The 11,330-nt window shown below is 38.6% G+C and overlaps 1 protein-coding gene and 1 long non-coding RNA gene across 3 annotated transcripts; one reads left to right on the top strand and one right to left on the bottom strand.

Annotated features, from left to right (window-relative positions):
- Positions 1-967: 967 nt before the first annotated feature.
- Positions 968-8,293, bottom strand: LOC108237803 (alpha-2,8-sialyltransferase 8F). Of its 2 annotated transcripts, none has more exons than XM_017419498.3 (7): positions 8,161-8,293; positions 6,604-6,678; positions 6,414-6,488; positions 5,955-6,099; positions 3,834-3,946; positions 3,665-3,757; positions 968-2,368 (listed from the first exon to the last, which is right to left on the bottom strand). In XM_017419498.3, the coding sequence occupies exons 1-7, from the start codon at positions 8,247-8,249 to the stop codon at positions 1,891-1,893; spliced, it is 1,068 nt and encodes a 355-aa protein (XP_017274987.1). In that variant the 5' UTR covers positions 8,250-8,293; the 3' UTR covers positions 968-1,890. The 2 variants fall into 2 exon arrangements, with proteins under 2 accessions (XP_017274987.1, XP_024862433.1); XM_025006665.2 differs by having other exon boundaries at positions 5,988-6,099.
- LOC119617545 lies at positions 6,037-10,436 on the top strand. The gene is made up of 3 exons (XR_005233873.1): positions 6,037-6,172; positions 6,355-6,523; positions 8,144-10,436. It is a non-coding gene; the product is annotated as an uncharacterized LOC119617545 (long non-coding RNA).
- The last annotated feature ends 894 nt before the right edge of the window (positions 10,437-11,330 follow it).

The following is an 11,330-nucleotide window of genomic DNA, read 5'->3' as shown; positions in this document are numbered from 1 at the left end:
ATTATTTCATTAACAGATTTCTCCTTGAGTAAAAGAAAGGTATAGTTACAAGGTATTTATAAGGGAACTCATAACTAATCCGATAACAACGACTACAGTTTTATCACCTTTCAACGATAAGAACTCAGGGCGTCCCATATTTGATTATTTTACATGATTTCGGATGTTTTGCCAGTAATGTAGGCAAAGGGGCGCTACATAAGAAAAAAACAAATGATCAAAAATGCAAGCCAGTGCAAAACTATAAAAAATAAATAAATTCAACATTTGAAGTTACAAACGTTAGAAACTGTGGCTCCCCTTCTGAAAAAACAACACGAAACTGAAGCAAAGTTCCTTCATTTAGACTAATCCTTGCACGTTTGAGGCACCTAAAGGCTGAGAGACATTAAATCATGCAAGCTGAGAATTATATATTTATTCAGTTTCACTTCATTTTCATTCTTATGTTGTCCACAAAAGAATAAAGAAGAAATATTCTATAATTGGCTTCAAATCAGTTGATCATATACAACTTAAAGGTTGTTTTCTGCATGACAGAAATAATTATTATTACTATAAGTATCAATGTAAAGGCTGAAAAAGTCCCCGTTGGGACTCATTTCCATATGCAAATACTGCTGAAGTACATAGTATGAGCAGCTATGTTCAACCAAACATGCATGCTCATGTGAGTCATTTGAATTTGCATAGATTTAGCGTGAACATCAGAATGTTTCTTAGTTTTAATTCTAACATTGTACCGCTTCATGCCACCACTTTGTGGCAGCACTGGACCTATTTTAGTCTGGAATGAAAAAGAAACTAAAGATTCACTGTGCCGGAACACCTTCTAAATGTTCCACTAGTTACATTTTCTGTCTGTCTGTGAAAAGTATATTCTTTTTCAGTCCTCAGGTTCTTGTAAAAACAGAAAAAAGACATGATGTTTTTTTCTCTGAGGTGATAGAGACACCAGACTTAATCCAAAGTCTGTCAGTCTGCAGAAATCATGCTTCTGTTCATTTTTCACAGTGATTTAACACGTTACATGCTATTAAACAATAGTGTTCAAGAATACTTTACATTCAGTATTTTCATTTGACGTTTTTGGACCAGAAAATATCTATAAAAGGAGGTTTGTCATTTCCATCAAAATACATTCATTTGGCTTTAAAAGCTGTCATTTGCAACCAAATAATGTAAGGCACTACAGTAGTTTTCCAAATATATTGAATGCATTTCTGAAATGTGGGTACGTACTCAGTAATAACAAAACACTCAGCTGAGTTCGCTGAAAACCATGTGGAGGTTTGAGTCCCATTATTGGCTTACAATAGTCTGTGGAGGTGAACAAATATGGAGGAGAAAATCAGAATCTGGGAGAAGACATTTAGGTAGAAATATAAGTGTGAATCTGCTGTGAAAGGAAAGAGGAATAAATATCGGGGATGAAGCAGGGCGGTGGAGCACCACAAAGACGGAGCTAGACATTCGAACACATGAGGTAAAACTTCTGCTAAACCGTTAAGTGTACCATTTGACCTGTTCTCAGTCACTTCGGCTGTTTTCATAAACAAACATACGCGGTACGTGACATTCAGCTACAAGTTTCACTGACTGTTTAATGTAACGACACACTTGTATGAGAATTGTGCGGATTAAAATTCTTAATTCATGAGGTTTTTTTCGCCTAAATGCATTCCCGTTAAACCAAAATATCTTCCTCCGGACTCGAGCTGGTATTAAAGAGCTGTAGACACACCACAGGAGTGTTTATTGGATGCTTCTAGTCTTTTGATTGTTACAGTGTGATCATAGTGCAAGGTTTGCGGCTGTTGGTGCTGACAAGGTAGAAACTGTCTGCTTCATCACGTAGTAAAGGATGTGATTGGACTCATCCAGATGTGACTATTTTTCATCTGGTTCGCAGTCCCCCAGATGGAGCCTGAGCACACCCTGGCTGTGCAGCCGCAGCAGGAAGTTAAACTCATCCGGCATGGCGTGCACCTTTACTTTAGTTTTTCTGTCGTCGTAATAGTGATTAGTCAGGTCCTGGAGGCTGTATGGGTGAATGCTGAAGGGCCAAAATCCGTACAGATTCAAGTTTTCGCAGAGTTCCAGCGCCAGGCTGGTCATGATGATGCCAGTGCTGAGCCGGGCTGCCTTCAGGCCCTGAGAGCGCCAGAAGACGGCCAGACTCTGGAGGTACGCCGGATTGAAGAACACAGGCCGGATGGGGCTTTTGAAGTCCTCGATGGTGTAGAGAGCCCGGAGAGAAACTGGAGTGTTACGGCCGTAAGAGAAGGCAGGAAGGAGCAGCATGGAGTCGCCGTAGCTGCGCAGATTCTCAACGAATGAGCGTCGACGTTCATTTAGAGCTGCGTACCTACGAACACAAAGCTGATGTGAAGAAAACTCAACCACAGATAGGTTAGGTGGAAAGATTCCGAATAATTAATATCTTACCTGTTGTAGATAAAGTTCTGAATAACCTCAGTTTTGGAGTTTATTTCTGACCAGATTAGTATACTAAAGACTTATTATCATTCTCATTATTCAGTCTAATTTAATAAAATAGATTTATCTTATTAATGCTTCTCTAAGAGGAAAACTTATTCATATTTAAATGGTTTATTAAGACCTGTTATCACTGTATGAACTGTAATATTTCCTCTTACATGAAAGTTTTGATCCAAGTTAAACAATAGACTTTAAAATCTATAGATCCCTGAACGGCTCTTTACTTAGTATACTAAAGACTTGTTATCATTATCAATATTATTATATCAACCGTTCTGTTAGCTGGAATTGCTTTTGACCTGATTGATGTTTTTATTTATGTTTTTATCTCTGTATTTCTGTACCTGATTGTTGTTTAGGTTATACATCACTATCCGACTTTCAGATCGTTAGTTTACTCAAATTACCTGTTATAGTTATATCAATCATACTATTAGCTAAAACTACACGTTACTCTGTTATAGTTATCTATATTTGATTTTGATGTTTTTATCTCTGTATTTCAAATGCCTTCTCTTAGAGGAACGTTTATTCACTAATCTTACTATTAGCTAAAATTTACCTGATTGATGTTTTTATTTCTGTATTTCTGTATTTGATTCCGTTGTTGTTTCTGTGTTGTAAAGCACTTTGGATCGCCTTGCTGCTGAAAAGTGATATATAAATAAATTTCACTTCAGATTGACACGCTACAGGCTAATCCAAGTGCAGCCAAGAACAAAGTGTATTGTTTTTTTGCCTTGAAACTATTTAAATCTGTTAATTTAATCACACTTCTTCCATTTGTTTTGTTTACCAGCTTCTCCTTTCTGGGTCGTGGGGAGCTGGTGCCCGTCTCTAGCGGACACACTGGACAGGTCGCGAGTCCATCATAACACTTCATGAAGGTGCTATTTTATAAACTTTTAATTGTCGTACATTTTCCATCACGCAGTTGAATTTTAAGTTAATTTGTGAGCACAAATAGCAGCAGTAGCGCTTCCCACTCAAACTAGCTGTTAGCTCATCAGTTGAGTGAGAACTTTTCCTTTTCTCCAAACTGAGGTTGTTCAAAGAGCTACAACAGGTAAGATATTTATAGTTCATAACCTTTTCACAGTTTCCCGCTCTAAAAGAGCTGAACTATGACTTTTGGGCGAAAGAGGCTCATCGTCTTGCTCACTTTTCTAAGAGGATGCTCGGGTTTGCTGTCACAAGGTTCGTCCTGACGCCAACATGTTTCTCGTATCCGTTTGATAAAGGAGGCAGGTTACACCTGAGAAAACAAAGTCACGGATATTATTACCTGGGTCTTCCACACAGAGGACTTTGAGCACCTTTTGCTCCCTCACCTGATGACAAATTGAGCCGAATCGATCGTTTTTCCGCAGCTGCTGTTTGCCACGATCCCACCGTTTCCAACAACAGCACAGGTGTGCCAGGTTTTATTAGAGAAGAGAGGTTCCTGGAACCATTGGGAGGAAATGAAATAACTTTTAACAAAATATAAAACGACATAAACTGTCATCGAAGAAGGGAGAAAGACATGCTGAATGGGAGAAAATAAACTTTACTTTTAAAGCAGGAAGTAAAAACATAAACAAACAAGCACAAAAAATTAAACTTTAAAAAGTTGTAAAAGGATTAAACAATAATGGCTGTAATAGGATCACATTTTAACTTGTTTCTTCTTCACTTAAATGTTATTTTATTTTATTTTTTTAATTTAATAGATTGAGGGTTTTATGGCTTGTTAAATTCGAACAAAATTGTCAAGAACAATTAACAAACAGATGTTTATATTATAAGGCTTTGTTTTATTTCTGCATTTGTTTTTTAAATCTAAATTTCAACGTGGATTAAATGTAAATGTGTATTTTATGTTTATTAAATATTTCCTGAGTCAAGCAAAAAGAAGCTCCATTTCATGCCACTTTTTAAACTTTTGAAGTAAAAGGTCTAGCATTTTTTTAACAAATGCATATCGCCCGCCTCCTTTCACATCAGAGTTTTAAACAGAGATCTTGGAAAAAGATGGAGTTTTGATGAAACTGGTCAAAGAGACGCTCTGAAGTCTCTGGGCTAAGAGCGGCCATCCTTTTAGCATTCAGTTAACGGGACAGTTTGCAGATCCTTCTGGACAAACCTGTTTTAAATCTACTTTTGTTCACACTGCTGACATTGTTGGCACGAACTGCTTTAACCACACAGGTGTAGATCAGAATATTTGGCTGCAGCCCAATCAAATCTCTAAACAAATCTGGTTTCCTGATCTGCACGCCTTTAGCGCCCCAGTGGCAACATACTGTTTCACAGCTGTAAGGAAAGGAGGTCATAGCTCAGCGGTAAAAGTGTTTGACTAAAAGGTGAAAAGGTCCCCAGGTCCAATGTGCGCTCTCCGCCATTTTTTATAGCATGGTTGTTGTTTGTGGGTTTCAGAAGCACAGAGTTAAAATGAAGAAAAAAAAATCTGGAGAAATTGTATTTCCTGCAAGAATGTTGTGTTTTTGCAGAGCTGAACGACTTTACTGAACACTGCTGAGAAGCTAAAGCTAAGTTGTTAAAGTTTAAGAGCATAACACAAGCTAAAAGCAGCAAATTAGGAGCTAAAAGCAGCAAATAAGGAGCTAAAAGCAGCAAAAAAGTAGCTAAAAGCAATGAAATGGAGCTAAAAGTAACAAATAAGGAGCTATAAGCAGCAAATTAGGANTTGTGGGTTTCAGAAGCACAGAGTTAAAATGAAGAAAAAAAAATCTGGAGAAATTGTATTTCCTGCAAGAATGTTGTGTTTTTGCAGAGCTGAACGACTTTACTGAACACTGCTGAGAAGCTAAAGCTAAGTTGTTAAAGTTTAAGAGCATAACACAAGCTAAAAGCAGCAAATTAGGAGCTAAAAGCAGCAAATAAGGAGCTAAAAGCAGCAAAAAAGTAGCTAAAAGCAATGAAATGGAGCTAAAAGTAACAAATAAGGAGCTATAAGCAGCAAATTAGGAGCTAAAAGCAGCAAAAGGAGATAAAGCAGCAAATAAGGAGCTAAAACAACAAATTAGGAGCTAAAGGTTGGAAATTAGGAGCTAAAAGCAGCAGATTAGGAGCTAAAAGCAGCAAATAAGTAGCTAAAAGCAGCAAATTAGGACCTAAAAGCAGCAAAAAAGGAGCTAAAAGCAGCAAATAAGGAGCTAAAAGCAGCAAATTAGGACCTAAAAGCAGCAAATAATGAGCTAAAAGGAACAGAACAACAGCTAAAAGGAGCAGAATGGTAGCTAAAAGCTAAAAGTAGCAAAGCAGTAGCTTAAAGCTAAAGACAGTAGCTAAAAGTAGCATAAGAAGATGGAAAAAAATAGATCAAGTGCTGAAACACACACACACACACACATATATACAGAAAACCAATAATCTGAAATAAGCATTCACATTTTGAGGAACAATGATGTCAGAATAAATGTGTCTGCCATAAAAAGCAGAAAACCTACTTTTGCAAAGGTGCTGAAAATGCCTTTGTTCACCTGCAGGGTCCTCTTCTTTTCCCCATCGTAAACAAGTTTAGATCCCAGAGGAGTGTTGGTCTGAGTGAGGATGGCCTTCTCCAAACCGTGGCACTTGTGGCTCAGCTGAGACCTGGACAAGGACTTTGTTAAGACTCACTGAACATTTCCTAGATTTAATTACCAAGACAGGCACATTATTTAAGGTAATATATTAGTTATGTTTAATAACGTGATTTCAGAGGAAACTCAGTTACTTTACATACACTATCAGGAGCCTTAGAGGTTATATGTTCAAATTCTTCTGTCTTAATCCATGTTTTGTGTTTTAACTGTTATCTTTCTCTTTTCCATGTAAAGCAAACTTAACCTTTTCTGTTTTGCTCAGTGTTTTTTCAAAGCAGTTACCAAAACAAACATGAAGTGGCTTCAGGATAATATCCTTACCTGAACTTTTGGTAATTGTCGTCGTCTTTCTTCCACACTTGAGAGTAAAGCTGTAACGCTTTCTTTATATCCTCCCTGCAATGAATAATCACATCCAGAAGCTCAGTCAGGTATGTAATCCCTTGTACTGAAAAGACTTCATTTACAGCAGAAACAAACAGGACACTGCAGAAAATCAGTTTGTTCCTACCTGCAGTCTTTACATGAAGCAGGGGACTGAGGGCTGTTTTTCTTTTCTGGCTTCTTCAGGTGAGGTTCCACATTGCTGCGATGATAACAAGAGAAAAGCAGCTACAAGATCAGCAAGATCCTGCTTATTGCATCAGCGGCAGCTTGTTTGTTGAAAAGGAAATCAATCTTAAGCCAGTTTGTGCTCACTGTGAGTGCATTACACAAAAAGACTTACTAAATGAGTCAGGATACAAAAAACACCCATCAGTGAGTCATTTCACTCACATATGTGGTCGATATTTGACTTTTTCTGTGCAGAGAGACTAAAACTAAAGAAGTGATGTTTTATATATATATAAAACCTCCCACGTGGGCTTGAACCTGCAGTCTGGAGTTACTAAACCACATAACCACTGAGCTACAGCAGACACACAATGTAAGAAGCCACAGAGTTGGAGAAATTAGATCCACCTGTGGCTGATTTAAATAGTTACAGACAGAAAACGGGCCGACTGTGTTGAAGAAAATGTCTTTAATTTTCATATCCGATCTGTCTGCTCCAAGCTGCTGACTGATCATTTATCTTCTAATTTTATTCTCATAAATGGACAGACTTTATGTTAAATCTACTGACAAACCCGGTCAGTGACCTTTTCTGCCCTATCGCTGCAAAAAAAGTCAAAAACTGAGAATGAATCACAAAAAAAATGTTTCATTTAAAAATGTCAAAATAGTTGAAAAACACAGAACAAAACCATACATAGCAAGCTAAGTAATTAAGTAATTCACATTGTTTTTTTAAGAGGAAATACTTTGTGGGGCAAAAGTATTTTTAGAAGCCATTATAGACTGGCCCGGTGACAAAACGCTTCCTCCTGTCTGTCTCTGTTGCGTACACTTCCTGTGCAGTAGCATCTACCGCTTCCTGTTTTTAAGCTCAGCAACAATTTTATATGGGTTTCTAATTTAGACAGACTTTAAATAATTTGACGAAAAAGCGATATCCTTCATGTAGAAACATATGCCGGCTTCACTGACAGACTCGAACATCATTTGTAATTCACAGCTCAAATAATGCTTGCGTGCGTGTTCGTGCGTCACATGCATAGGTGTGTTCGTCTGACACAATCGTCTGTTACCAAAACATCTCATGAACTTCTTTAAAAAAAAAAAAAAACTTGCAGAAAATACCAAATTCAGCTACAACTGGTTTACGTTTGGAGTCAACCTGATTCAAGATGGCTGAAGGATTAATTCACAAAGATCAGTTCTTTGTTTTAAGTACATTTTTATTTCTTTTTTTAACTTTTTCTCACACGAAACAAGACGCTGGAGCTTGACTTTAGAAACTGCTGATGTTTTACTGTATTTTGTAAACACATAAACTGCTCAATGTGGTCCAATGTATTTCTAGAAGCTAAGAAAGGTTATTTTTGTTAATGTTAATTTTAAATCCAGATGTTTTGATTTAATGATGAAAGCAAAGGAAGTCTAGAGATGCTGACTCTGCCTTATTAACATGTGATTAGAACCAATCAAGATAAAAACTTTCTCTGTAGATTTAAAGGGAACTCACTTGTTGTCCAACGTGTACAAGACGAGAGTCGTCACCACGCTCCCCAGAAAGATGAGAGTGATCATCAAAGTAAGTAGCTGTGCCCTCATGCTTTGTCCTCTCCTGCTGACTTCACCCCTCACCTTCTGTTTCCTGTTCCTCCACAGCCTTCACGTGTTATTTACTGTCTTTCTCTGTGATTTCAGATTTCCTTCCTCCCCTCCTGGGATTTCTCGCTCTGAGCCCGATTTGAGCAACGTTAATCTGAAGCTTTTCTTTTGTTTCTGTTTCCACTCATTTCAGCTTCTCACCCCCTTCCTTTCCAGTTTAACGTGTTCTCTTTCTCTTCTTGGAGGAGTTAGTTCATGTTTTATTAGTTATTATTTCCTTCTTTTTGTACAGGCAAGTCCTTTAGCTTTCTGCGCCCCATTTCTTCCTACTTGGATTCAGACCAGCAGAGTTGAAACAGCTGTCTTGATGCTCCATATTTTTCACGAGCCTCCTCATTTCCGTTCCGTTAGGTCATTTCTTCCCCGTTTCTGTCCACTTTTTCCTGTGTGCTCAGAGACAAACTTCACACAGCCCTACTTTCCACTGCAGCCAAACAGCAAGAGCTCTTTCTGTTCTCCACCCCCTTCCCAGAACCCCAGCCTTCTCCAGCTTACCCCTCCTCCATCCAGCTGTCCTCCACCCACAATCCCCCCATTAACTCCCCTTCTCCCTTCTCCCATTTGCACAAAAGGAAAGCAGTAACCCCAGTGCCAGAACAGAATTAGTCCTCAGTTTGTGTGTGTATGCGTGGGTGTTGGGGTGTGTGTGTCTGAAAAAGCCCGCCCACACTCATGATAAACTGAGGCATTCTGCTCAACCACACACTCTTAACTCTAACACACATCTCTTTTAGTCTAGAGTCAAACTTTATCAACTTCCTCTAACAATAAAAGTTCTTCTTTTTTGTTCTCCATTTTAAAGTGGGAGGTGGGGGAAATCTGTCAGACAAACCTGCCTCACAAATCGCAGCATTACTGTGCGGATCAAGCATTCAAGAGCTGACGGAAAGGAGACACGCTTAAAGGCACAGATCGTACCGTCACTGCCTGATTGCTTAACTCCCATCTGAGAACTCTGTGCCACCAGCTCTGTGGTGGAAAAATCAGAGGGAGGATCATGGGGAAACTCTTCTACATGAAGGTTGAGTTAGCACGATGAGTTCCCAGCCATCCTGCATTTCTGTCCCCTGACTTCAGTTTTACGGGGGAAAACTTGTTGCTGTGCTTGGTGCAACATTTCCTACATGTTGAGTCAGCAGGGGTGAGCTGCAGCGCCCTCTTCTCCTCAGATATAAACCAAAGGAGCTCATGGAAAGTTTTTAGTTTTTTTCCTGGCAGACAGTGAAGAACATTTTTTTGTGTGTGTTGTGCAAGGCTGTAACCAGCTGGAAGAGTGATCGATAACAACCAACTGATGAAATCAGGCTAATAGTTGCAAATAGAGGTGAGAATTTATAAGAAATGAAAAGCTACACTGAACTTAGTTTTGACCTCCAATCCACCTTCAGGCTGCTTCCGTTATAAACAGATCTTCTGACTGTAAGGCCCTGTTCATACCTGTTGTTAAACATCCGTCTGGAGCACACGTGTCAAATTCCATTCTTCGGAGGCCGCTTTCCTGCATGTTTTAGACGTGTCCTTGCTTTAAAACACCTGGTTTAGATGAATGACTTGTTGCCATGCCCCTGGAGAACTTGGTGATTTGGTGAGGAGGTAATTAAACCATTGGAATCAGGTGTTTTGGAGCAGAAAAACCTAAAACTCCCAGGACAGCGGAGTTTTAGGTCTGGAGTTTCACACCCCTGGTCTAGGAGGATTCAACTGCAAGTGACTGAGACCTGGCTGTTTATGTGTATCCCAAAACATTTTTGTGATCGGACTGTTTGCCCTGCTGATGTGTCTGTAAAACCGACAATACATTCAGACATCTGAATTGCATCATTATTTTAAAAGTAACACAGCTCAGAGCCATTTGAGTCACATTTTTGTTGTTATGGTAATCTCAATGACTTAACAGGCACAACATAACACTCCTCAGACTGTTGTCCTCTGATTCACACAGCACATTGTAGCATATGTAGAGTCCAAAAACAATCAGAACAGAACAAACCTTAACCAAGAGAGAAACTAATACACTTATATTTATAAAATCCCAACAAGATTCGGGGTCACCTCAGCTCAGGAGGTTCTCCATCAAGGATCGGGACATACATTCGGTAGTCTGAGCGTAGTAAGTGAATAAAAGGGTGGTTTGAGTGAAAACCTTTACATTGCGTTCAATCCTCTCAGTCCTGTATTTACAGCTATCCGATTACAGAAGAACCAGGTGTGAACAGGGTGTAAGAATCTCGGCCTCTCATTAAGAGCAACTCTTTTGTGCTGGAGTTCATAAATGTATCTTATTTAGAAATATAACTTTGCATATTTGCTTTGAACCAAAGAAACATTTATAGTCATTTGCAGCCTTTTAGTCGTCTCACAAATCTTACTCCTCCTGGGACAAAACAAACAAACTCTCTGCAAAATAAATCTAATAAAGATGTTTTTTTTCTCTTTTATGAAAATGTAATAAATCTCAGTAAGAAAATACATTTATTTTGACAAAGAAACAACGGAAATGCTTTGGTTTTCTGACACTCCGCTGGACCAAATATCCAAATCTGGCATCTGATGTCCCTTCATTACAAATTGTCTTGTTGCCCTCCTTGACACACAACAATCAGTCGTTTGCATACAGTCCAGTTTTTTCCCAGTTACTCCATTAGCTTTTTAACCACATTAAAGGCTTTTTTTTTCAACATGATGTTCATAATCTTATAACACAGGAGACTTCTCACCATTAATAATCCTCTCTAGCTGTCATCTTGGAGTCGTATCCAAATTATAACCAATGATGGATGGTTGTGTTGTTGAGCTTTCAGTGACTTGGTGTCACTGAGGGATTGAAATATTCAGGGCAAAGTTTTGCAAAGTTATGTGCACATTGTAAAATTCAGCAATTTAAAAAAATTCCTGTGGCAAAGAAAATAAAAACAATGTCCAAAATCATTTCCATGTCTGTTAGGGAGTGGTTTAAAGATAACCACAGAGGAAATGTGTTTGTGGTTGATTAAATAAGGCTGGGTTTAGATAAAGATGGGT

The sequence above is a fragment of the Kryptolebias marmoratus genome, linkage group LG12 (assembly GCF_001649575.2).
Source record: "Kryptolebias marmoratus isolate JLee-2015 linkage group LG12, ASM164957v2, whole genome shotgun sequence".
NCBI lineage: Eukaryota > Metazoa > Chordata > Actinopteri > Cyprinodontiformes > Rivulidae > Kryptolebias > Kryptolebias marmoratus.
The sequence above is the reverse complement of the archived record's forward strand: the minus strand, read 5'-3'. Positions and strand labels throughout refer to the sequence as shown.